At 47.7% G+C, this 24,492-nt stretch overlaps 1 protein-coding gene and 1 long non-coding RNA gene across 3 annotated transcripts; one reads left to right on the forward strand and one right to left on the reverse strand.

Annotated features, from left to right (window-relative positions):
- Positions 1 to 659: 659 nt before the first annotated feature.
- On the reverse strand, positions 660 to 2,569 carry HELT (helt bHLH transcription factor). Of its 2 annotated transcripts, none has more exons than XM_065061216.1 (4): positions 2,232 to 2,569; positions 1,770 to 1,874; positions 1,529 to 1,625; positions 660 to 1,404 (listed from the first exon to the last, which is right to left on the reverse strand). In XM_065061216.1, exons 1-4 carry the CDS (start codon positions 2,256 to 2,258, stop codon positions 911 to 913), a joined length of 723 nt encoding a protein of 240 aa, XP_064917288.1. In that variant the 5' UTR covers positions 2,259 to 2,569; the 3' UTR covers positions 660 to 910. The 2 variants fall into 2 exon arrangements, with proteins under 2 accessions (XP_064917288.1, XP_064917287.1); XM_065061215.1 differs by having other exon boundaries at positions 660 to 1,407.
- Positions 1,193 to 10,060, forward strand: LOC110357232 (uncharacterized). The gene is made up of 3 exons (XR_002410776.2): positions 1,193 to 1,333; positions 6,874 to 6,967; positions 8,722 to 10,060. It is a non-coding gene; the product is annotated as an uncharacterized LOC110357232 (long non-coding RNA).
- The last annotated feature ends 14,432 nt before the right edge of the window (positions 10,061 to 24,492 follow it).

Raw genomic sequence — 24,492 nt, forward strand, 5'->3', positions numbered from 1 at the left:
TTGCGGGTCAGCCCATTCCGTGACCTGGGCAAACAACTCGGGTCAAACCTCCTCAAAGCCTCCCCACCCAACTAGAATAAGTTAATTTACCCCTTGGCGGCTCCCGCCCTGCCGGACATACCGGGCACTGATGGCTGGGGTCCCCCTGCCCCCCTGCCAGAGGTGCGGGGACACCCGGGGACGCTGATTTCAGGCGGAACGGCAGGAAGGAGCCGTGCCAGCGGTCCCGCAGAGACAGCGAGTCCTGAAGGACTCCGTCTGCAGAGATTTTATTTGGTTTATTCTCGAGGCTTTGCACCTCCGCCCCGCCCCGCGCCTTCCCCTTTATCCGTCCTCCTGTGAACAACCTGCGCAAGCAGAGAAACTCGCTGGCAAAACACGCGGGAGATCCCGGTGCCTTTCGGACGCGTGTCCTCGGGAGCACACCCCCACGGGGCCGTGGGAGGAGAGTACCCACGGCGTTACTGCGGGGAGGCGTCCCCCACCCCGCGGGGCGTCCCCGGGACTTCATCCCGCCTGCGACTCTCCCAGCCCTCGGTGACAGCCTTGTAGCCCTCTCCGACCACGTTTCACTGGTGGTTTTCTTCCCTGAGTGGGGTAGGGGGGAGACCCCCACACCGCCACCCGAGGAAACTCCCTCCCGAAAACAAGAAGGGGCGGCGTGTATAAACATTTATTCCAAGGCATCGCTTGTACAGGCACCGCACCCGGAGGTGGGAAGAAGAGCGAGTGGGGGCAGATCCAGGCCCCGGAGAGGGCGGGTGGGGACAGAGCCGGGCCCCCGAGGTGGGCGGCCCCGCCCTCCGCGACCCCCGCGCAGCTCTTTGCCCCCGGCGGCCTTCCCGTGCGCCCGGGTGTAGCTCGCAGTGTCCGCGGTCATAAATAGGGTTTTTCAGGCGGGGACGAGTCTCTATAGCATGGAAGGGTGCTGGCCAGGGGGCAGCCCGAAGGCGTTGGGGTGGGAATGGCCGAGGAGGTTGAGGTAGTGGCGGTCCAGCCCCTGCACGGAGGAGAGGAAGGTGCTGCGCTGTTGGCCGGGGCTGGCGAGGGGCACGGCGGCGTTGGGGAGGTGGTAGGGTAGGGAGGGGCTGCGGGCGGCACCGTGCCAGGGGAAGGGCCCTCCCGAGGGCGGCTGGAGCACCGCCTCGCCGGGGCTGTGGCCGTGCCCGGGGCACTCGGGCCCGGGGTGCAGCTGGTAGGAAAGGTCCGGCTCCGGGAGGGAGCCCAGGGAGGTGAAGAGTGGTTCGGTGACGAAGCGCGCCTTGGACTGGAGGAAGGCCAGGATACGGGCGTATTTGGTGTCTTTGGTCTCCATCCTCTCCACCGTCGTCAGGTAGTGGACCAGGTTCTTCATACACTCGTGGTAGCCGTAGTGGAAGTAATTGGCAAACTCGGAGAGTAGCTCTGCTGGAAAGGAAGGGGCAGCGGAGCTGAGCTCCTCGGGGTTCGGTCGTGGGGAAATCGGGGCAGCTCCCAAGCCACAGGTGTACCGGTGGGGGCCCGCGGGGGACCGCACCCGCCCACCTACCCTTCTCGCGGCCGCGGGGGAAGTCTGCCGAGTGCAGGGCCCGCAGGTACTGCACGGTCATCTCCAGGATCTCCGCTTTCTCCAGCTTCCCCGAACTCTGCAACGGGCGGGGCAGAGGGGCATCACCTCTCCCTTGTGGCTGCGCTGTGCTCCGGCGGGCCGACCCCCCGAGCCCCCCAACATCGGGGGAAAGTCGCTCCGCACTGGGGAGAGGAGGGCAGTTGCCGCCCCCCCTGCCTACCTGCTTGGCCAGAGCCATGGGCACCGTCTTCCCCAGCTCGGTGAGGCAGCGGTTGATGCGGTCCCTCCTCCGCTTCTCAATCACTTTGTGGGAAACCGGCGTCCTCTGCAAAACAGACGGGGCGCGTTAGTGGGGGCAAAGCAGCCTGATACGGCCTCGCCGAGGCGACCGCCCCCGGCCCCGACCCCTACAGTGTGGCCGGTCCCGACTCCGCTCCGAGCAGCGGCGCCGACCGCGACACGGCCCCGGGAGGGATGCTCCGGCGGCGGGTCCTCTCCGCGCCGACCCGGGGGCTCCCCGTCTGCGCGGGCGACCCCGGCAAGGCAGGCTTGTTTGCGAGGGGAGGAGTGGTGGTTGTTTTTTGAGGAGAGGCTTTTTGAAGGGAAAGGCCATGAGGGGGATGGGACCAGGTCCAGCCGGCAGCTTCGCAAAGCCGTGCGCGCAAAGCAGACGGCGACTCACCCTCCGCTCCTTGAGCTTGGAGGCCATGGTGGGCACTGCATCCCCGCTCTCTCCGGGCCCTTTATAAAGCCATCACTTCTTGGGGGGGACACCGGGGGGCCTCCACAGGCCCGCTGATCCCATAGGATTAGGGGCGAGCGGCGCCGGGGGAATGTATGCATTAAAGATCAGGGTGGAAGGGGGCGAGAGAGGGATGATGTGTGGGTTTGGTTTTTTTCCTTCTCTCTTCTTCCTTTCGCCCCCCTCCTCGCCCCCGTCCACGCAGCCGGGGGCGGCCCAGCTGTGTCGCCCCACGTGGACTTCGGGGACACACGTGACGGTCCCACAATAGCGGCGGGGATGGGGCCGGGGATGCGGCGAGCGGAGCGCAGGACGCGGTACTGCGCCTTGCGCCCCGCTCGCCGCATCCCCGGCCCCATCTCCGCCGCCTGCCTGCAAATCCCCGGCACCCCCCACCCCTCCCCTTAGTCCCGGCGCTGACTGCATTTTAAAGCCTGTCCAGAGTCATTAAAGTAATTAAGTAAGCCCTTAATAGGCTGTTCCGCCCAGTTCAAGGGAGAACCCTTGGAGACGGAGTGGCCCCGTTTGTTCTCAGGCTTTTCTCACACGACTTGGTGACACGTCCATCTTTATAAGAGATGGCAGCGAGGCTTTTTTTTGTTTACACCGCTTTATGCGACGGGGACACCCCGGCAGGTGTGGGACCGGAGGGCTGGCACACGATATCCCCCCCCACACCCCCCTCTTCTTTTTTTTTTCCGCCGGCCCGGGGAGGCTCTCGCCAGCCTTTGGCACACGACGCTCCTTTTTTGTGTGGTGTGCGCGTCTGTGCGTTGTTGTTTTACCCCCCCTGCTCCCCCCCTCTCCTTTGGAGAGGCTCAATTTGTAGCCTATTATCCTATAGGAAAATGTCCCATTGAAAAGTATGAATAGTTTCATTGGGCCTAAATTTTAATAATGCGGGTCAAAGAAAAGAGGGGCAAATAAAGAGGGGATCGCAGCTGGTCCGAGAGTGCATTATTCGGTGTCACCTGCGAGCGGGGTCGCCGACAGACCCCCTATTCATTTGCCTAATTTTGGTCAATTTAACAAACTTCAGGAGAAATTATTGTGGCATTGTTAAGGAGGGTAAAGCTTTCTGATCGAATTAACAGCATGTTTTGATCCGGTAAATGTCATTAAAAAGAAAGAAACAATCGCGTTTAAAGGGGGGCTCCGAGTTGAACGCGCCAAGTGGAGACGCCGGAGCGCAAAGCTCACAAAGGGAGCAAGTAACTGCCACAGGGGAACTTTTGTACGCTCACATTGCTGAGGTTTTTTACACAAAAAGGCATTATTTCATACTTGAATACGTTTAATCCAACAATTGTCTATTTTCTGCAAACATATTTTCACAGCATTGTTAGCTTTCCTCTCCGCGGCCCTCCGCCCGGGCAGCCGCGCTCCTCGCCTGGCGAGCGCACCGAGCCCCCGGCCCGCCCCGACCCGCCCCGCACCGCCCCGCCGGGGCCGCCCCGCCGCGCCGGGGGGGGCCGCCCGCTCCTGCCGCCCGCCGCCCTCCCCCGACAGCACGGCGGCAGCGGGGAGCCCCCCGGCCCCTCTCCACGGCCGGCGGTGCGCTTCCGGGGCCGGCACCGGGCCGCGGGGCCGCCCGCCCGCCTCTCCCGCCCCAGCCCCCCGCCGTCCCGCCCTCGGTGATGCCCCGGGGCGCCGCCACCCCTGGGGGGGAACAGAGAACCGGAGGGCGGCCGAGGAGGCAATGGGGCAGGCCGGTGCCTGATCCTGCCCGCCTGGGCGACTCCGCCGAGCCCCGGGCAGTGCCGTGGGAACGGCGTTTATTCCAGCCGTGTCAGCCTGGGCAGGTGCTTTCTCAGAAACCTCCACGTCTCCTTCTGTGTCCCGCATTTTCCCACCCGTTTCCCTTTGTGATTTAAAAGGGGAAAACCATCCGCACCCTGTCTTTCCTGGGCGTGCACGGCGAAGGGCACCACGGCTCTCGCCCCTTCGTCTCCCCAGAAGCGGCCGGGGGAAAGGCGCGGTGCCGGCTCCGGCCCCGCCGCCCCGGGCTGGCCCGCAGCCTCCCGGGCTGGCCGGGAGTGCGGAGCGGCTCCGTGGGAGGCGGCGGCGACGACGGCGGCCCCGGGGCGCGTCTCCCCGGCCGACGGGACGGGGCGGGCCGGGCCGGCTGCCCGCCCAGGCGCCCCTGCGTGCGGTGCTGTTGGCCGGATTATTCTTCCAGGAGCCTTGTAGGTTTCGGTATATTCATTCTTGTACAATGGGATTAAACACTAACCGTTATCATCCAAATTAACTAAACTCTGAATAGCAAATGCGGGGGCTTTTATTTTTTTTCCGTCTCTTTTGCTCCACTGGCGGAGATGGAGTTGATCCTCTTACTGTCTGTGTTAACCGCCAGCTGCAGGCACCTGCGAGGCAACATTTTACACGAGGAAAGTTGTTTATTTTCTCCCTGGCTGCCCCCGCACTACGTCCCCCGCGGGCCGGGCCGCCCGGCCGGGCCAAGCCGGGACAGCGGCGGGGGGACGCGGGGCAGCCGCGGGGCTCGGTAGCCCCGTCATCCTCCCGTGCACCGCCGCTTCATCCTTCGAGGGCCTTCGGCGGGGCTGAGCCAGAGGGGCATCACCCGACGCTGCCGCGGTGGGACTTCCACGGTTTGAGGGAAGCCAGGCGAAGGCTTTTAAAAAATTGTTAAAGTCCCCGCGAGCGCCTGTTGGATCTCCGTGCGGGAAACGCGTGCACGGCTCTTCGGCAACCCAGGGCGTGCTCTCCAGTCCCCATCTCCCACCACCGGTTTTCTGCTCCCGCCCAGGTCCCCCGCCGGCTGCAGCCCTGTCCTTGGCCGAAGGGCTGGCAGGGGGCCGGGGCTGGCCGGGGGCCAGGGTGCGGTACCCCGCCGCGGTACGCGCGGAGGGTTGATGAGCACGCCGCCTTCCCGGGGCCGCGGGGCAGGGGACGAGGCTGCGCCTCCCCGACAGCCCCTCGCCCTGTCCCCGCGGCCGGGCCGGAGGTCCCCGCATGGAGGGGCCGCGGACCGGGGGAGCGCCCCGGCCCGGCCCCGCTGTGCGCTAGCGGCGCACGGCTGCTGCGGGAGCGGTGGCTGTCACTGGGCGGTTCGTCGCGTCCCAGTAGCGCGTGGAACTGGTCCTCTGCCCAGCCACGGGTCGGGAGGGTCCTTTGGGAGGTGTCAGGCTGCTTTGAAGTGGTATCTAGTTTTGCCCTGTTATGGAAACAGATCTTCTTTCCGCCTTTTCTTCACTCTTTTCTCTTTTGGTTTCTATATAACCTTTGGGTTATATGCATTTACTTCACCGAGTAGTTGAAGCTGCAGATATTAGTCTTCCAAATCACTGGCGCTCTGTGCACGCAAGACAGCTCCCATGGAAATTGTTGTCCATGCAACTGGTGGATGGAGTGCAGAAACTGTCTCGGTGTGGCTGGGGCTGCAGTTGTCCCCCTGCCTGCAGGTCGGGTTCAGCTCTCCAAAGAGTAGTACATGAGGTCCTGCTGTGTAATGCAGCAAGGCAGTCACACTCCTGGCTGATCTCATGGCTGGTAGAGAGTGGGAGAATGCAAAGATGACAACAGCTTCTCTTTGTAGGAGTAGGTAGCTTTATTCCTTGGCGATCCCAGGTGTGCAAAGGAGCTGTGATCTGAACCATGAAACAAGGTATTCCACTTAGTAGTTTAACCCTCAGCTGTATATATAGTGGTTCCTGACACTTTTTGGGGAACAACCTGTTAGTGAGCAGTGTAGGGGAAAGGGACCTGGGGGTCCTGGTGGACAGCAGGATGACCATGAGCCAGCACTGTGCCCTTGTGGCCAGGAAGGCCAATGGCATCCTGGGGTGTATTAGAAGGGGGGTGGTTAGTAGGTCAAGAGAGGTTCTCCTTCTCCTCTACCCTGCCCTGATGAGACCACACCTGAAATATTGTGTCCAGTTCTGGGCCCCTCAGTTCAAGAAGGACAGGGAACTGCTGGAGAGAGTCCAGCGCAGAGCAACGAAGATGATTAAGGGAGTGGAGCATCTCTCTTATGAGGAAAGGCTGAGGGATCTAGGTCTCTTTAGCTTGAAGAAGAAGAGACTGAGGGGTGACCTCATTAATGTTTATAAATATATAAAGGGTGTCACGAGGATGGAGCCAGGCTCTTCTCGGTGACAATGAATGATAAGACAAGGGGCAATGGGTATAAACTGGAACATGGGAGGTTCCATTTAAATTTGAGAAGAAACTTCTTCACAGTGAGGGTGACAGAGCACTGGAACAGGCTGCCCAGGGAGGTTGTGGAGTCTTCTTCTCTGGAGACATTCAAAATCCACCTGGACACCTTCCTGTGTAACCTCATCTAGGTGTTCCTGCTCTGGCAGGGGGATTGAACTAGATGATCTTTCAAGGTCCCTTCCAGCCCCTAACATTCTGTGATTCTGTGAGTTTGTTTACTCTTGCACTCTCAGTGAGGCTCAGCTGGGCTAGCAACCTGGGCTAGCAACTTTGGCATAGGAGTTTCCAGTCTTTTGACAGGTTATTATGCTCTCTGCCTCCAGGTCTGGAGCTGCTTAGACATCACCTTGTTCTCCAGCTTCAGACACACCTCTTACATTGATGCTACTGTTTCTTCCAGCTATAGTCCTGCTCTGTGTCTTCCTCGTCTGTCCCAGTGGAAAGACCATGCTCCTCTAATTCTGCTCACCTGCCATGAATGGTGGAATCAGCAGGTGGGTGGTGATAACATTACAGGACTTGGGACTCCATCCCACGGTGGTCCTTCACAGAATAAGCCCTGCTTGTAGCCATGACACTCTGATATTGTTGGGTTGGTTACAGGGTGCTTTCCTCAAAAGCCTAGAGTGCTCTAGGAAGTGCTGTTTGTGCTTCAGTAGATGCTGTTCTTCTCATGCTGTGACATTCAGCAATGCCCATAAGCTAAACTTTGATCCTAAAAACTCTGAAATTTTGACCCTTACTTTAGGGAGTTGTGGTGGCAGATAGGATTTTGAGGTTAATAGTTCTCCTGAGTGCTCTTTATGTGCTTGTCGTATTCCACCTCTGAGGAGGCATATTTTATTGTAAGTATGTTTTGTAGTTAATTTCAATATAATACATTTTGTTCTTCAGGATTAAAAGCCTTTCATAAATGTAAAATCTAATCTGGTTTGCTTTTGGATTACTCTGGTTTGTATAAGCACCAGTTAGAAGGTTGTTACATTAATGAAGACTCACTTCCCATAATCGTATACTTTTTTGTCCTTACTGATTTGTACACATGTTGCAATCTGCAGTCCACGTGTCAGCCTCAGTGTCATTATGCTGTGGGTGATGGTGGCAGCAGAAGAGGAAGACTGAAGGTGGGACCCTTGAAAAAGGTCCCAGTTTCTTTAAGGACTTAATGGAAGTTTCAGTGGATGCACAGAATTCCTCAAAATGCATAAATCCACCCGGCTTGGTCATCCCCAAAGAGGTGACCACTGCCTTGCCTGCAGTCTCATTCTTTTGCTGCTGAGCTATGACCTTCTACTGACCATCTTTCTGGAGAGGTGCTGTTTGTCAGTCTGTCTGACAGCACTGTGCAATTTGACAGGAATAAAAAGTTAGGAAAGAGAACTGCTAGATGGCACCTGCAGAAACCAGGGCTTCAAAAAGAAATTATTTTTGCATTATAGATTACTTGAGAGTCATGCTCTCTCATATGTTCCTGTAGTTCATAATATCTCCTTTATTGATTATTTTTTTGTCAGACATTAAATTTCAGGCTTATGTGTTGTAGAGCTAATGTATACAGAATTATATAGGATGCTTCACTGATTAAAACCAGATGTAGTTGTATCTGTTATACCCATTTACAAAAGCTGATTTACATCAGCAGACGACCTGACACAGCTGTTACCTGTCAAATGTTTATATATATACGGCAAAACTTGAGACCATGTGCTGGGTGTTTGTACAAGGTGATTGCCCCAAAGTGGTGCAGAGATGTTTGCAATTTTCCTGATGACAGCTATCTTCTCAGCCATGTCACCATTGAAACAGGATGCATTTCTCTTTAAATGACAGCCCGTTAAAATGAGAACTGAGTGATGAAATTTATTTCAGTGGGATTTAGGTAGTCTTGAATCTTTGGTGAGGTGTACCTGTCATGGCTTGTGACTGAGGTGGTCTAAATAGCTAAATAGCTAGACTTAGAGGCTGCCTGGTGTGAACAAAGTCTGAAAGATTTGGTTCAGGGCTCTTCCTACACCACCACACATAATGTTGATAAAATGTCTACCTCCACCTCTCCAGTCTTAGTAAAAACTAAAAACGTATGAACTAAAAAGAGTGAAAACTCTCTCAGCACGGCTTCATGGGGGGAAGTCGTGCTTGATCCACCGGATAACCTTCTATGATGAAGTGACTGGCTTGGTGGGTGAGGGAAGAGCTGTGGATATTGTCTACCTGGCTTTTGATGTTGTCTCCTGTAATGTCCTCATAGAGAAGCCAATGATGTATGGGCTGGATGAGCAGTTGGTGAGGTGGATTGAAAACTGGCTGAATTGCCAAGCTCAGAGACGATCAGTGGCACCAAGGCTAGCATCCAGTAACTAGTGTTGTACCCAGGGGATCAATAGTGGGTCTAGTCCCGTTAAACATCTTAATGACCTGGATGATGGGACAGAGTGTACCCTCAGCAAGTTCTCAAGTCACACAAAACTGTGAGGAGCAGCTGATACACCAGAGAGTTGTGTGTCCATCCAGAGTGATCTCAGCAAGCTGGAGAAATGGGCTATTTGAAACCTCATGAAGTTCAGCTATGGGAACCGCAAAGTCCTGCACCTGGGGAGGAACAACCCCCTGCACCAGTACATGCTGAGGGATGACTGGCTAGAAAGCAGCTTTGCAGAAAAGGACTTGGGGGTTCTGGTGGACACCAAGTTGAACATGAGCCAGCAAAGTGCCCTTGCAGCAAAGAAGGCTAATGGGATCCTGGGCTGCATTAGGAGACATGTTGCCAGCAGGTCAAGGAAGGTGATCTGTCCTCTCTACTCAGCACTGGGGAGTCCACGCTTGGAGAGCTAAGACCAGTTCTGGGCTGCCCAGTACAAGACAGAGATGAACATACTGGAGAGAGTCCAGCAAAGGGCGACAAGGCTGATTGAGGGACTGGGGCACCTCATGTATGAGAAGACACTGAGAAAGCTGTGACTGTTCAGACTGGAGAAGACACAGGGAGAAACTTATCAATATGTACAAATACCTGAAGGAAGGGTGTAAAGTTGGAGGCAGCCTCTTCTCAGTGGTGCCCAGTGACAGGACCAGAGGCAAAGGGCACAAACTGAAACACAAGAGTTTCTGTCTAAACAAGGAAAAAAACTTTTCTGCCCTGAGGCTGGTCAATTGTTGGAACAAGTCGTGGGGTCTCCATCCTTGGAGATATTCAAAAGCCATCTTGACATGGTCCTGAGCAATTGGCTGTAGGTGGCCATGTTCAAGCAGAGAGGTTGGATCAGATGACATCCAGAGCTGCCTGCCAACCTCAGCCATCCTGTGATTCTGTAATTCTGTCAGCTGCCTCTGTGAACATTTAGTCCCAATGCAATTTAGTCCTGGTTTGGTTTGGTATAAAAGAAATGTATTTTAACTTCCTTAAGTTGGAGAGCAGATTCAGCTCTTTTACTCTGTTCTCAATAGGAAGTGATTCATTTAGATTCAGGGCTTCTACACCTGTGTCAAGCAGAATAAATGAGAGGGAAGCACAGCTTTTTTGTTTATTGTACTTCACCACGTGTTGCATTGTAACTCGACTCATTAAAGACTCGTTAACATCCATTATACTTATGTCTTCTTTGTAAACAATGTTAATTCAATAGGACTTCAGAGCTTAATTCCCTCTAGAGTCCTTTGTAACTCCTAGCCATGACTCTCTTTCTAGCTGAAGTGGAAAAGAGGACCCCTGTGAGAGATTTATGGACCCAGCAAAGCCTACTAATTTGGTAATGCCATAGTTCAAGCATCCTATTATTATGAACCCTCAGTACTGAGCATGTTGCGCGGAGTAGGAACTTGAAGGACCTATTTTCAGCAAAGCGATAACCTTAGGGCCAGTTCAGCTTTGCTCTGACTTACCAGAGATTGAGTGGACCAAACTCTACTCCCTGTTACATTGGCTTCCAGATAATTATTTCTGAAAGGTGTCCTTGTTGCTAACTCTAAGAGACTTAGGATGTTGGGACTGCATTGTAGACAGGCTGTGCCCAGCTTTTTAAGTTTAAATGTTGGACTTGTAACAGTCACGGCACAAATGCAGAAAGAGAGGTTAGGTGAGGGGAACCATCCCTTCATTTCCCTTTCTCTGCAGAAAGAGCAGGGTGCTACTGCTGGTTTTGCACATCACACTGATTGTTGGCTTCTGTGAGGCTTATCCAGTGTCAGCAGGATAAACGTAAGATCTCAGACACTTTGTGAAGGCAGCTAATGTAAAGCTTATACCGTGAAATAAAAAGGAGAAAGGGACTGATGCCTTGGGGTTCCTGCAGAGTCTGTTGTGTCTTCTAGGCAAGGGCTGCAGCCCCATCCAGCTGCCTTTCACAGCTTCATTATTGCTGGGTGGCCTCCCCTCTGGCTATTTTTCTTGGATGCTGAGTGGTCCTTGTTGCTGAGGGCTCAGTCATCGCTTGCTTCTCTGAATCCTGTGGTAGCTTTGTGTAATCTGGTTTCTTGCATGCGCCATTTATTCAGAGAAGAGATGGATACAACCAGAAAGGAAGTGCTGAGAAGCACTGTTCTTCATGCTGCTGGGAAAAGGTATGTTACAAGAGTTCAAGACTTTCCATTGCTACCTGAGTTTTTGTTCTGTGAAAGTTCTGCCTTTCTGGCTGATCATTGAAAAGTGCCCTGCTTCTGGAAAGTTTAGTTTGTCCTGCTTCAAGGAAAGCATTGTTTCGCTGAAGCAATTTTATATATGGCCTTGATATAGAAAGTACTAATTTCTGCACTGTTCTTTTATATACATATATGAAGATTGATATGAAATGCAGATTGCCATGTCACATGTAGCTGACAAGATAGGAGGGAGTGGATAATTAGACCCACAATTTGCTCCTGGCATTTGCAAATTAGAAACATCTAAATTCTTCCACAACCCGTCTGTGGTGCTAAAGGCAGGCACCACTAGGTAAAGAAGCAGCATTGCCTGTGCTACTTGTGACCTGGAGCTTTTTAAAAATAGCTTGATGTCGAGGGGTATCAACACTCGTAGGAAAAAGGAAGGTTTATTTTTCACCTCCCAACACATCGGCACCTTCACTGGGGAGGCTGCTCCTCCTATGAAACCTTCCAAGTTCCGTGGGGAACTCTGGGGAGATTAGGGGTTGGCTACTGCCCTCTAGTGATCTTCGCCGTCATCTAAGGTTTCTAACTTGACTTTTTCCTAATCAAGTTGCTAAAAATTAACTTTGTATGTGATCAGATGCATGAAATTCTGTATTATGAAGCAGTGCCTGATTCACGAGATCCCATGATTGACACCAAGCGACAGTATAAACTGTCCCTAGTGTGGACACCAGCTGATACGTCTCTAAAAATACAGTTAATTCAATCCAAGCATGCTATGTTAGACATTTACATTGTCACCTAAGTTAGTTCTTTCCCAGTCCTTTATAAATTGATATACCTTGCTTGAAATAAGCTTATTTACAGATTTGTTCCTTAAATAAAAGCATTGCTACATTTTAAATACCACCTTGTAATAATAAATAAGTCACCTTCCTTTCAAAAATGATAGTAATAATAGACTTGATGATCTTAAAGGTCTTTTCCAACCAAAACGATTCTATGATAATAATGATGACTTTTGGGAAACGTTATAATATGTAAACCATTGAGGAACAGAATACTTGGTTCAAAGTAATGATTTAGTTGAGAATTTGTCAGTAACATGGTAGAATTTTCTTTTTCCTACCTCTGTTCTAAAATGAGCAACTGCCTGCTACTTAAGAAGTAGGATGTGTGCTTTTTCACTCAAGTCACTGATTCAAAATGCTGGATTCCCTGGGTAAATTCTCATCGAGTTTTACCTAATGCAAGTGCTGTCTGAGCAGAGTTCTACTCTTGGCATTAGAGGGCACTCTTGAGGATTTGATTTTTTTGCACTTGGGTCTGGGCTAGGATCTGATGCAAAGATGTATTTACTCTATTACCCAGCCTAAACGCATTACAGCCAATTAAGAAAAACTGTCTCGTTAAGCCTAGCACCCAGCTGAGTTGCTCATCAGTGAACAGCAACAACCAGGGGTTGGGACAGCTGAGTAGTTCTGCAGGTGGAGTGGCTGCAGTTATGAGATCCCCAAAGCAAGAAGTGTGTTGATCTAATTGGCCTGTGTAATAAGCACACAAGAAAGAGAGACACCTTTACTTTTATCCTGGAAGACTAACTGGGTGGTTAACACCTTTGACTTGTTTTCAGCAACACAACTTAGCAAAATTACCATGCTTAAATTCTCTCCAGGGCTACACAGACTGTTATTTGATTCAGAGATGTGAGACCATCACACATGTGAACAGTGCAGCTTATTTGCTCTGTCACACCTTTTGTGCTCTTGCTTCTAGGCCAATGAACACTGCATATGATCATCTTTAAGTACAGCATCTTCATATTTCATCACTTTTCCTTCAGAATTATGTAGGGCAAAGGTTACAAAAGTTCTTGTCATCTGCCATATGATGTAGGAGGAAATCAGCAACGGCATAGAGTCTCTTGTGTAACTGACTGGTGTTTTCAGAGATATGTTTGGATAACAAAGTATTTGCTTTATCTACTGATGAGACTACTTCCTACAGAGTAAAAATTGCCTCTTGTAAAAAAAGGTCTTTGAGGCAATTTTATTAAATCAAACCTTACAAAGGCATGAGGATGATTTGCAAGGCCCAGATTTATATGACTTACAAGAAAATGTTCTGGAGCAAATAGATAGCAAATGGTTTTTCATGAACATGAGATTGTCAGAAGATAGTGATTCACCATTCAGCTGAGGGAAGAGGAAGAGTAATAAAATATGGGTGGAAAAAATGGTGAACTAGGGGAGAGCATGTTTCAGATCCTGAATAATTTCTGTATAAGCCATGCTGACAGTTACTCTGTTTTTTGAGGATTGTTCCAAAATCAACATTACTTGTCTTGAAATGATATTGAATGGTCCTAAAAATAGCGTGGTAATGGAGATGCCAATTTTTCCAGTAATTTCCCGAAGATGTTAGTGAAATTATTTGCTATGTGATGCAATGTTCTACCCTCATCTCCATGGGAAGATGATGTTTGTCTGCTGCAATCCAGTACTTTAGAACACTGCATCCTCTCGATTTCTATGACTTTGAGTATGTCCTAGATATCTCTGAAGATAACTCCATTTATGGCTGACAACCGCAGAGTCTCATGTCCCCTGATCTGACAACTGTGTCATTCAAAAAGGTGAACAGGGATCTCACCAAGTACAGTGCCAACAGAGCAGATTTTTCCAGGTAATGGGGGAAAGTAGCAACTCCAAAGTAACTTCAAGGTTTCTATAATCTGACTAAACCTGACTCAGACTGTTTTTTCCCCCCCGGTGTCCTGACAGGCTCCTTCCCCTGCTTGCTGCATAGATCTGTGCAGAAGGAACTTGATAAGAGTTTTTCCCACTCTTACCAGAGTCATACTGATTCCAGCAAAAGGCAGGAATCTGGAAAAACCCAATTTACACTAAAATCACTTCATGGCAATGCCTTTTGGTACTAGACAGAGAGGAATCTCTCAGGTATCTTTAGGAATACAGCATCTGAAATGTGAAAATCTTGTTCACCTTGGACAAGTAGCTGCTTCAGATGCATCAGTCAGGCTGCTCTGAAAACAACTGGGAAGTCCAAGGAGAATTGTCCCAAACCCTTGGAAAACTAATAAATGGCAGCTCAAGGAAGCAATAAACTCTGCTGCTGCCTGAGCACATCACAGGCTGTCATTTCTGTGGAAGCACTTGCAGGTGTGTGACACACAAGTCAAATATACAGGACTAGCATACTGTGCTTCAACCGAGTGTGTGCTGCCACCTAAAAACACACAGTGGAAGGAAAGCAAGAGTTCATCTCGGGGACAGTGTCTTAGCAGCTTTCTCGAGTGCTATCACTGGCCTCTTCTTCCCTTTGGAGACCATGGTCTGCAGAGCCCCATGTTTCTTCAGGCTGACTTCAGCCAATCTTCTCTCTGCCCTCTTCCTGGTTGCCAATGTGGTCTACCTGGTAAGAAGAAACCTTATAATAGTTAATGAGTGGTAAAAATTTAATTGTCACAAGTTATCCCTTCTGCCTAGTGTGACATCTGGTAACCCCATGTGAAGAAGCTGGGTGAAGGCGAGTCCTGTTGCAGCAGATCTGACTTGTGGAGCTGGGCTGGGTTGCAGCAGCTCCGACTCCATGGGGAGGGCGATGGGAGCCGGCAGCAGCAGGTTGATCTGCTCAGCTAATTAAATAAAAGGACACAAGGTTGATGAGAGAGAAAAATTAAAGTTGGGAGAGTAAATCATGTTTAAGCGGTGTAAGATTTCTCTGGTTCCTGCTGCACAGGGAGGTGTGACAGCTGTTTGTATGTCAATGGTGAACATGCTGGGCTTCTTGGCCAGTGCCAGCTGCTTGCCAGCTTCTCCTAGCACTGAATCCCTGTCTCAGGAAACTACCAAAATGGTGTAGATCAGCAGAGAGGAAACATTGCATTTTATGAGCATAGTAACAAGGTGTCCTAGGAAATTTCAACAAGCATTTTATACAGATGAAGTAAATCATGTTTAGCACCATTCATAGGTGCATAGGATACCCAGTAGCAGATGTGAAAGGATAAGAGGTAGACTGGGAAGGGAAGATCATCAGGTTTGCAAAGCAGACTATTTTCCCAGCATCTTTCTGCCATTTTTCATTCCCTTTCTGTCCTTTCTTCTGTGCTTTGGAATCCCTCCCTCCACTTCTCCATCCTCTTACCCATGGCTGGGATGTACATGAACAGTCTTCTGAGTATTGCTATTTCCTCTCCCCAGTGTTTTCGTGGAGGTGGAAGTCACAACCTTCCCTGTTTGTGTTAGACCTGTGAACAAAAACCTATAGCAAACAGATATTTACTTGACAATTAGGGATCTATGCTGCTTGAGAAGAATTTGCTTTGAGATAATAATGGGAAAGATGCGGGGCTGCCTGCTGTAATGGTACTCACGTGCAAATGCGCAGTGAAGAGCACAGGCAAGCAGCACCAGCAGGGCTGAGAGAGATGCATTTCAGTGCTTTTGCTGTGTAAAACGAGAGCGTTGCTTGTGGGTACAGTTCTGTTCTTAATTCCCATGCATCAATATAAAGTCAACTGCAAAATAAACAGAATTTGACATAGAATCTAAAGGGTCATGTGAATTCACATTCACATGTTTTTCCTTTTTGTGATGCTTTTACACTGTGCATTGGCTGATTTTTTTTTTTTTTTTTTCTTGTAACACTTCAAAGCAGCTGAAAGCTAAAAGCATTAATGAAATTGCAAGTGGAAGTATGAGAGTGCAGGGCTTTTTTTTTTCCCTTTTGGTATCACCATGTATAATAAAAGTATCTTTATTTAAAATGTCATGTTAGCCAGATTACATTACTTTTCAGGATGAGAAGGAGACTCAGGAAATAGGTTGATGAACTGACAGATTGATGAATATTAAGGTCCTATGAAGCAGGATTAAATGCTTAGGATATTAATTTTATATTACCATAGATGAAAAATCTGTGCTGTCCTTTTCACCATTGTGACAGGAGTGAGGGACAGGAAAAGTAAGTCCAGGATGTACAGGAGAGGCTGGACTGACACAATTGTGCCTGATGGCACCTGGAATGGGATTATTAAGCAGTAATTTTAATTCATAATTTTGTAAATCTCTGCATTGTAAGTTCTGTTTCTTGGATCCTCAGCCAGCCTTGGCCTATGGATATTTTGCTTTTTGTGTGATAAACAAATTCCAGCTTTCCATTACATGGCATGTGTGGACTAAATACACTGACCAAGTAATTCTGTTATTGATGTTGGTGCTGGACCTTTTAGGTATATTTTGATCATGGTCAAGAGAAAACCTTTCCTGTCATCAGCCATGTCAGTCATTCAAAAGACATTCTGGGTTCCTTTCCAGAAGTGCAGACTGACTCCATACACATTATGTGCTATGTTTTATTGGTGTGGGTGACCCCGGCATTGTCTTTTCAGGCAGAGTTTCTGATTCTGTGTTTATGGTCTTCATTACTCTTTCTGCATGAGCCGGCATCGCCACTTCTTGCCTCTCTTTGGGTGCTTCTCAAACCATTCCCAGACTGCAGCGGAGATGGTCTTATGAATAACTCCAGTCAGGACATTAACTTTTACGAGGTAAATGTGCATGGGGGCTATTGTGATATTATTATTTTAGATTCTGTCTGATCCTGCGGGTGCTGCCACAGGAGGTGGGTGCTGCACGGTGCAGGGCAATGAGCAAGAGGAGAAAAAGGGCCATGGCTACTGCTGCTCCCAGTCCTGGCTGTTCTCTTTCAGCATAAAACTGATTTTATTTCACAATCACTCTTCCTTTTAACTCCAAAATAGTCCATGTGACTCTGTTGGAGTTATTCCATTAGCACCAGAGGGCATTAAATTCCACCTCTAGTGGCACTGAAGGGCTCCCTTTTCACTTGTTGGCAGTTTCAGACTGTTTAATGTTTTTCTTTACACTTGCACATTCATCTTCTTGATTTTCTAAACATGGAGTCAAAACACTGAAGTGTCAGTACAAACTTTCTCTGTTAATTATGATATTGATTTTGGCATTGAATAAATATTTGTTTCCAGGAAAAATGCAACTTTATTTTTCAAGGCAGCTAACGTCTGAAGAGGACTGTGGGTTTCAGATATATGTGGAATCAATAGGTTAAATTCACATTTTCTGTATTGCTTCTGAATGTAGTGAGTTTACATTAGGAAGATATTTGAGCAAATGTTTCTGGGCAGCTGTCAATCTGCTCTGCTCTCTAACCTCGGTGTTACAAAAGCTCTGAAATAGGTCTTGGGGATCTGTTTGGTAACAGAGGGAGAGATTTCGTGTTTGTTCACAGCTACTGGGTACATACAAGACTGCTTCAGCTGCAATAATATTTTCTGATGCTGATGTTCAGCACCAGCAATTGCCAGAGAGGTACCAGGAGGAGAAAACCTACCAGCAATCTGAAAGCCCAGCAATGTATACGGTGCATCTGGGCATGGGATAGGGACCCCAGCTGGGATGGATGCTCCACAGTGCCCTGTGGAGGTACCAGCTCCGGTCTGGGAAGTGGCAGAGCCTGTGAGCCAGGCTGAGTATCTCGGTACCGTGAACATCTCAGTACCGTGAACATCTCGGTACCGTGCTGTACAGCACATTTGGGACATACCTGTGAACTTTTAATGTGGTACTGCTCAGGGGACACCGGTGCAAAAGACCAGGCTGTGGTCTTTTGAAAGTGTGATTGAAAATATTTAACTTCTTTTTTGCTTTTTGTGAATCACAGAATCACAGAATGTTAGGAATTGGAAGGGATCAAAGATCAAAGCTGTGAAGCTGCAGGAGTCCAGGAAAGAAAAAAAAAGCAGCTTTTATTCATGACTTTTATACAGACATTCTTCACTAGAAGTTGTCTTGTTTACCAAACCATGGTACCTTCTCTTTCATTCAAAGCACTTTTTTTATTTACCGCTGTTGTGTTATCAGGCAGTTGGAGAGGGAGATAAAATGTGGCCTCAGGCAAAGCAGGTAAAGGGAGAAGGATGAAGACATTAAAACAAAAATTAGGAAGAAAACCAGACTGTTTTTCTTAGTTAAACCTATTACACCAAGGCATAATCTTTCAAAGAAGCTACATTAACAGAGTTATCTTTAAACACCCTGGGCAGAAAGCTCAAGAGAGTGCTGTAGGGAATTGTCCAATTCTGGTAAAAGGGAGAAGTAAATTGCTTAATAAGCAATTCTTCATTTGTAATCCTTATTAAATTTCACCCTAATCATGGAGCATTAACAGCAGCGTGATAGCAGAAGTCATACATTTTTTCAGGTCAGACAGTTCTCCCTCTTTTTCTGAGAACTTAATTTTCCAGTACTATTTTGGGAGTTAGGGTGCCTTTATTTAGCAGTGCAAATTTTAGTCTCCAGACACACAGAAATATATTTTGTAATAGCTTGCTGAAGGCAAATTGCCAGTATTCAGTATCCATGAGACATATGGTCAGAAAGGTTAAGATTTTTAGAAATTTAAAGGCAGCTAAGCTCAGGTACTTTTTAAAGTATTTTGCTAAATAAGACTGCATTTAAGACTGTTTCTTTTTCAATGGAATTTGTACTCTTAAATTGGTTTGAAAGGTTTCTTGGTGAAGTGCTTAACTTGATAAGCAAACAACTGAACAGCTAAATATGCTGTTGCTGACAGGTTTTTTGTTTTCCTGTGGTTCTTGCAAAAGAATATGCATGAAAGGTGATACAATCTGACCTCTAAGCATGCTGTGAAAACTGGTAAACAATTCAGGGTATCTCCCACAGAATGAGGAAAGCTCTTCCAACAGATACAAGCTTGTTGCAGCCATGTGAGGTCTAAAATAAACAGTGGATTTGAGTTTTTCCACTATTTGACCTAATTTTTACTATCATTTTTGGTAGAAAAATCATATTTTCTCTATCTGACCTTTTCGGTATTTGTGGGCTGCATTTGAAAAGGAGCTTTGAGCCTCACCCCAGCTGTCCTATTGGAGAAGCAGAGCCCTGACCCTTCAGTTAATCACAGGGACGCCCTGTGCGATGCTTGGGGTAACTTACATCCCTCAAAACAGGATCCAGAGCTGAAACACTCCTGTGCTGCAGGGTAACCCAGTGGTTACCCTCACCAGGAATGTCGTAAGAGACAGTGGTGACATTTCTTCTGAGAACCATGCACCAGTGCCCGCTTTCCTTTGGGTAGCTTTTCCTCTGTGTTTCTTTTGTTTTCTTTGTTGGTTGTGTTTGCTTCTACAGCTCCATCAGTGAGCTGAGGCATTTCAGTGAGGTTTTTCAAGTTCTGCACAGTTGCCATTCAATCTTCTTCATGCCAGGAATCAGATTCCTGGTGCCTTTAGATGAAAACTGGTTTAATTATGAGAGCTTTTCTTTAGATCCGTAATAAGGCCCCAAAAATGATGGCCAGCCCATCCTATGCTGGGAGATTTGGTGGCTTTCTCAGGGTTTGCTTCTGATAACTGTAGTTCACAGTCCATGGAGACCAAACAGCATGTATTTGACTTGGACTGGCATGTCAGCTCTGGTCTTTGCCCTTCACTGGTCTTCCATTCTGCATATTATAAAAGTTCATAGTCTAAATCGCAAATAATCTATTTGGGGATTTTAAAAGTCACCTTTTTTCAAGGCAGCAAGGGAAAGGGAGGCCCTTTTGCAGCAGCTTTGCGTCCTAAGAGCACAACAATGCTGACGTGTGAAGCGTAGAAAAAGACTTGGCATCAGCCACCTTTCCAGAGTATTCTCCAGTTTCTTGTGGACTCTGGCACTGCTTTGCTTCACATCTTTCTGATTCACATCTGCTTTCATCTGCTGCTTTAGATTCTCCTCTGTGCCCACAGTATCAGAGTTCTGCTGTACAAGTGAAGTTGCTCTGTGTCAGTGTGATGAGGGTGCCTTTCTTTGGCCAGCAAATTTCCATTGCTTTGGCCCAAGTTAATTCTGGATCTACCTGGAACATGTAGCATCTTGCTACATGTCTCCTTGTCTCACATCTAAATTATTGTCTCTTGTTAGAGGTTTACTGAGCTTCTCAAAGGTAGCTCTTTACCTTTTGCCAGTCATAGGTCCTCTTGTTGTTTCCTCTTCCTTTTTTGTACTCAAAACCATACTGCTTACAGGCCTCAACTTTATGAGGCACCTTACTCTTCATTCCTTTGTATAACATTTCACAGTTGGCTTCATCTGCCTTGCTTAACTGGAAGCTCCTACAAAGTGCTTTTGAGCTCCCTGTTAACAGAAATTAGACTAATTTCTGATTACTTTTTGCTGGGACTCGGGGCTTGTAGGTAAAACATAGGTTAAGTGTACTGCAAGAGGATTCTCTTGGTTTGTTTTCCAGGGTTCATAAACACTGAATCCCAGGAATCTGACAGAGATTTGTGGTTTTTGGTGTCTGAGCTCTACCTACACAGCAGCAGGACAATTTTAGCAGCAGCCTAACAAAGCTCTGGTTCCCTACAGGAGTGACTTGCTTTTGCCGTCTTGCTCTGTGCATGAATGTGATGGACAGAGCAGTGAGGACCACAGAAAAGGAAGAAGGTGCAATGGCTCAAGAGGAATTGAGCTGTGGAGAAGGTGAAGCTGGACTGAGGGATTTAGGCTGGTAACACGGTGAGCTGGCCCACCCCTGGAAAATGTTGATGGAACCAATAGATGTTTTAAGTGGGGTAGAGTATTTTATCCAGGAGAACCTCAAGGATTATTTTGACATTTCAGCATTGAAAAATAATATTGGTACACTTACAATCATACCTCTTTTTTTTTTTTCCTCTTTTGCTTTAGGTAGTTCTTTTCCCTTTTGCAGAAGTGAAAAGAAAGAGGCATATGCAGTGTAAATGTGATATCTTAGGACTTACTTGCAGGCATTACTGAGGGATGCCTAGAAGTATTGTAATTTCTCAATTTTCTGCCAGGTGTTTCTTTTGATCTATGCCTTGCAAATAGATAGTCACCTGGTAAGAAAGGTGTGGTGATCTTTAAATTAGCTCGTTTACTTGCTTTGAAATTAGCTTTTAAGCTAGGTACTTAGCTGTCTGCTGTTACTCAAGAAACTCTGTAATTAAAATCAGGAGTTCTAACTGAATGCATATAGTGATGATTGAGTCAGTCTGCACTTTGCATTTTAGATAAAATGGAAGCAGTTTGACCTGAAATTTTCACTAAAAAATTCTCTGTATGTAATAAGGGATTTTAAGAACAAATGGGTGTTTTTAAACCTTAAATGTATTTGAGGAAAAAAAATTGTTTAAAAATGCCATAATGAAACGGTGCTTTGGGGTACCTCTGCCTACATACTCTCCTGCAAATATGTCAATCTCTGTTTTATAGAAAATCATAGCATCATTTACAGATTTATTTTTTTTACAAATAATGCAATACAAATAAGCTTTATAAGCAGTGGACATGAATGATGCATTTTAAAAGGATAATTGAGTTAAAATTATATATAACGGAGTGATGTGCACAATTTTCCTCAGCGACACGTAGAGAACATTTAGTGGCTTGGGCTGAAGGCTGTCAGAAGGATTTCAGTGGGACCAAAGAGCAGCTTTAGCTGCCAGACAGCTGCGCAAGGACTCATCTAGTCTTTGACCAGACTGTGTAAACGTGGTCTGACCTGGTTAGCCTTTGATATATGGGCCCTCCTATAAAATATGATATGTATAATCATATTTATGTGGGCCCTGGGCCAACAGTAGGAAGCATGGCTGAGTTAGCATGTTGAAATGGGCAGGTGTGAATATTAATGTGCAAGAACATAAACGTTTGTGTGTTTTTATTAAAAACTGGGTTTGTCACATTCCTGGGAGACTTGAGCATTTTTATTTTTACCTTTTTTTTTTTTTTTAATGTAGAATCCTGTGCCTGTTGTACCCTAATTGTGAAAATTAGAGCTGGCTTTTGTAACCTCCTCTCTTCTTTATTAGGTTACCTCTTGTCCCAGTGATCCTCTCCCAAATAACCTCTAATTATCTGTACCAATGGGAGCAGAGCAATCCTATTTTGTCCCCTCAGGGCACCTCATCGTTTGTGAATGGTTAACTCTGATCTCAGATAACTTGTGGGAAGCCCAAGCCAATGACATTATTTTAACCTTTTACCCACATAACTTTTCACGTAACAACTGCAGTTCCCTCTGCTCTATCTACCTTGCATGCCAGGCAAAAGGTTGGGGTGTATTCCCAGCAAATACCTAACACTTGTTATGTGCAAAGACCATACATACACTTATTACTTGCAAAATACCATCCACCCCGATGTGTTATTCTGCAGTTTTTGCTGCTAAAGAAACTGCAGAGACGAGTACTTTGGATAGTGTTGGAGTTTACGGATGGGTACATGTTGCTTCAACATGCAGTATCACAAGGGGGTTGGCAAAGGCAGCTTAAAAGAGAGTGTGTATGGGCCTGAATTGCTACAGCAGCCTGACGAAACGCTGTGGAAAAAGCGGTGTTGCAAGTCAGGCAGAGGTGAGCCAGAGGCACGGCACTGGGACTGTGGAGAGGACGAGTCCAGGCTCCAGGAAACTTGATCTGCTGGAGCCTCAGCAGGCGTAAAGGTCACCAAGTCTGCTCTCAAGTGTGGGAAGCTGTGCTCTGACCCTCTTGCCCATGGTGCTGCTGACCCAGAGAAAGGAGCCTGGGTCAGCCTAGCTGAGCAGATTTAGTGTGATTTGTGAGGTCAGGATGCACCTTAGATGCTTTTTGTTGAATGGTGTCTTTAAAATGCATCTTGCATCCGCACCAGGCTTCACTGACCTGACCTCATCTTCTCATAGAAACTGAATAGTGGATGATGGATGGTCATGAGAAGGGCACCAGGAATGTCTTGGATGCTGCACACATAGTTCATAGAGATGGGCCATAGGGTTTGGAGGGACATCTGCCAGACGTCCTGCCTGCGCAGCTTCGTGCAGGTGCAGCTCTTGGGCATGTAGCCCAAGCCCATGTTTTGGTGGAGTACCATGCCACCAAGGTATGCTGGGACAGGTGTAGGGCACAAAGGGAGAGGGCCTCCAGGTGGCACTCAGGAATCTGCAGCGGGCTTCCTGTGGCAATGGCACTGGTAGTGTTGGTGCAAAAATAACATTAAAATCTGTCCTTTTTTTTTTTCTGCACTGGAAACCAAGAGAAGATGATGTACTACTTAGGCTAGGGCAGTAACTTTTAGACCGCAGTTGTGCTAATAACATTTTTGGGGGTTGGTGAGAATGGGAAAAAAATTGGAGAAATTGAAGTAATTTTGTCTTCATTTTTTTGCTAAAAAAGAGATCACCCAACTCTGTACTGGCTTGAATAAAACACTCTTTTTTTCTTTCAGTCTATTTTAAAATTGAATTTACTTTGAAAGAGTAGTTTGAAATGGCAAGCTGAACTCCTGTATTGAATATGTCAAAAAAAAAACGGAAAATGTAGTGGCAAGTAAATGGTGAAGTGGATGCCTGAAGCTGTTGAAATTGATGCAAATTTATGACTAGTTTTACTGGGCTGCAGGAAAAAAACAAAATGACCTACAGATCACGGGTTTCAAATCTCTGTGTACCGAGCCAGGAATTAAAACAGTAATTGCTCAGATGAACTTATTTTCGGGACAAAGGCTGTTGCCTTCAAGGAGTACTGCCATTCTGCTTATCCATCTTAAGATTTCGTGCGGTCTTCTCCTTTCCTCCCACTTAGCCTGATGGCCAGTAAGAAAAATGAAACAAGTCTTAAAAACAAACTAGGAAAGAAATATCTCCTTATGTAAAGCAGTCAAGCTGTGAAATGTGCTGCCATAAGTGACTGAATTCTTGTTATTGACTACTGTAGCACCTAGAAGGTTGCTCTTGAACCCGGTGCTAATAGATTCTGAGAAAACAAATATTCCCACCCCAATTTGCTCAGCCTGGGTCAAGGGCTGACCCTGCATGTTGGCAGGGTAGAAGGAAGCTGAGAAGCTGTAGTACAGTTTGATAGATGGCGGTCCCAGAAGAACTTTTCTAAAGGACTTTCCGAAGGCATTCCTAGTGTAGCAGTGCATTAAGAAAACATTGAGATGAAAGGAAGGAGGAAAATGTAGAAGCATCTTAGGAAGGTGGTGATTATGTGTGGACATCAGTAGCTGGGAGAGCCTCAAAGCTCTGTGGTGGGAGGGGAGAACAGCATGTTTAGGACCAAGGTGAGGGAGGGGGAAGGAGCAGGTGTAAGCTATATCCATCACCCAGATGGGATGGGGTCACCAGTGCAATGAGGAATGAAAAGAACAAAAGCTTTTAAGGTTGCAGGGGAACAGCTGGTCCTGTTTAACTGAGCAGAACAGAGGTGTTGAGAGTGAGCCCAGGAGTATGGTTGGTATGCTGGGCCCCAGCACAGAAGGAGCAGGTAGGGCTTGAGGCTTCTCTCAGGGCTGCTTGTTTGCCCAGGGAAGGGCCTTGCAGAAGAACTATGTTTGTAGCTGGTGGTTTCTCTCTACATTATTTT

This window comes from Columba livia, chromosome 4 (genome assembly GCF_036013475.1).
Source record: "Columba livia isolate bColLiv1 breed racing homer chromosome 4, bColLiv1.pat.W.v2, whole genome shotgun sequence".
Lineage (NCBI taxonomy): Eukaryota > Metazoa > Chordata > Aves > Columbiformes > Columbidae > Columba > Columba livia.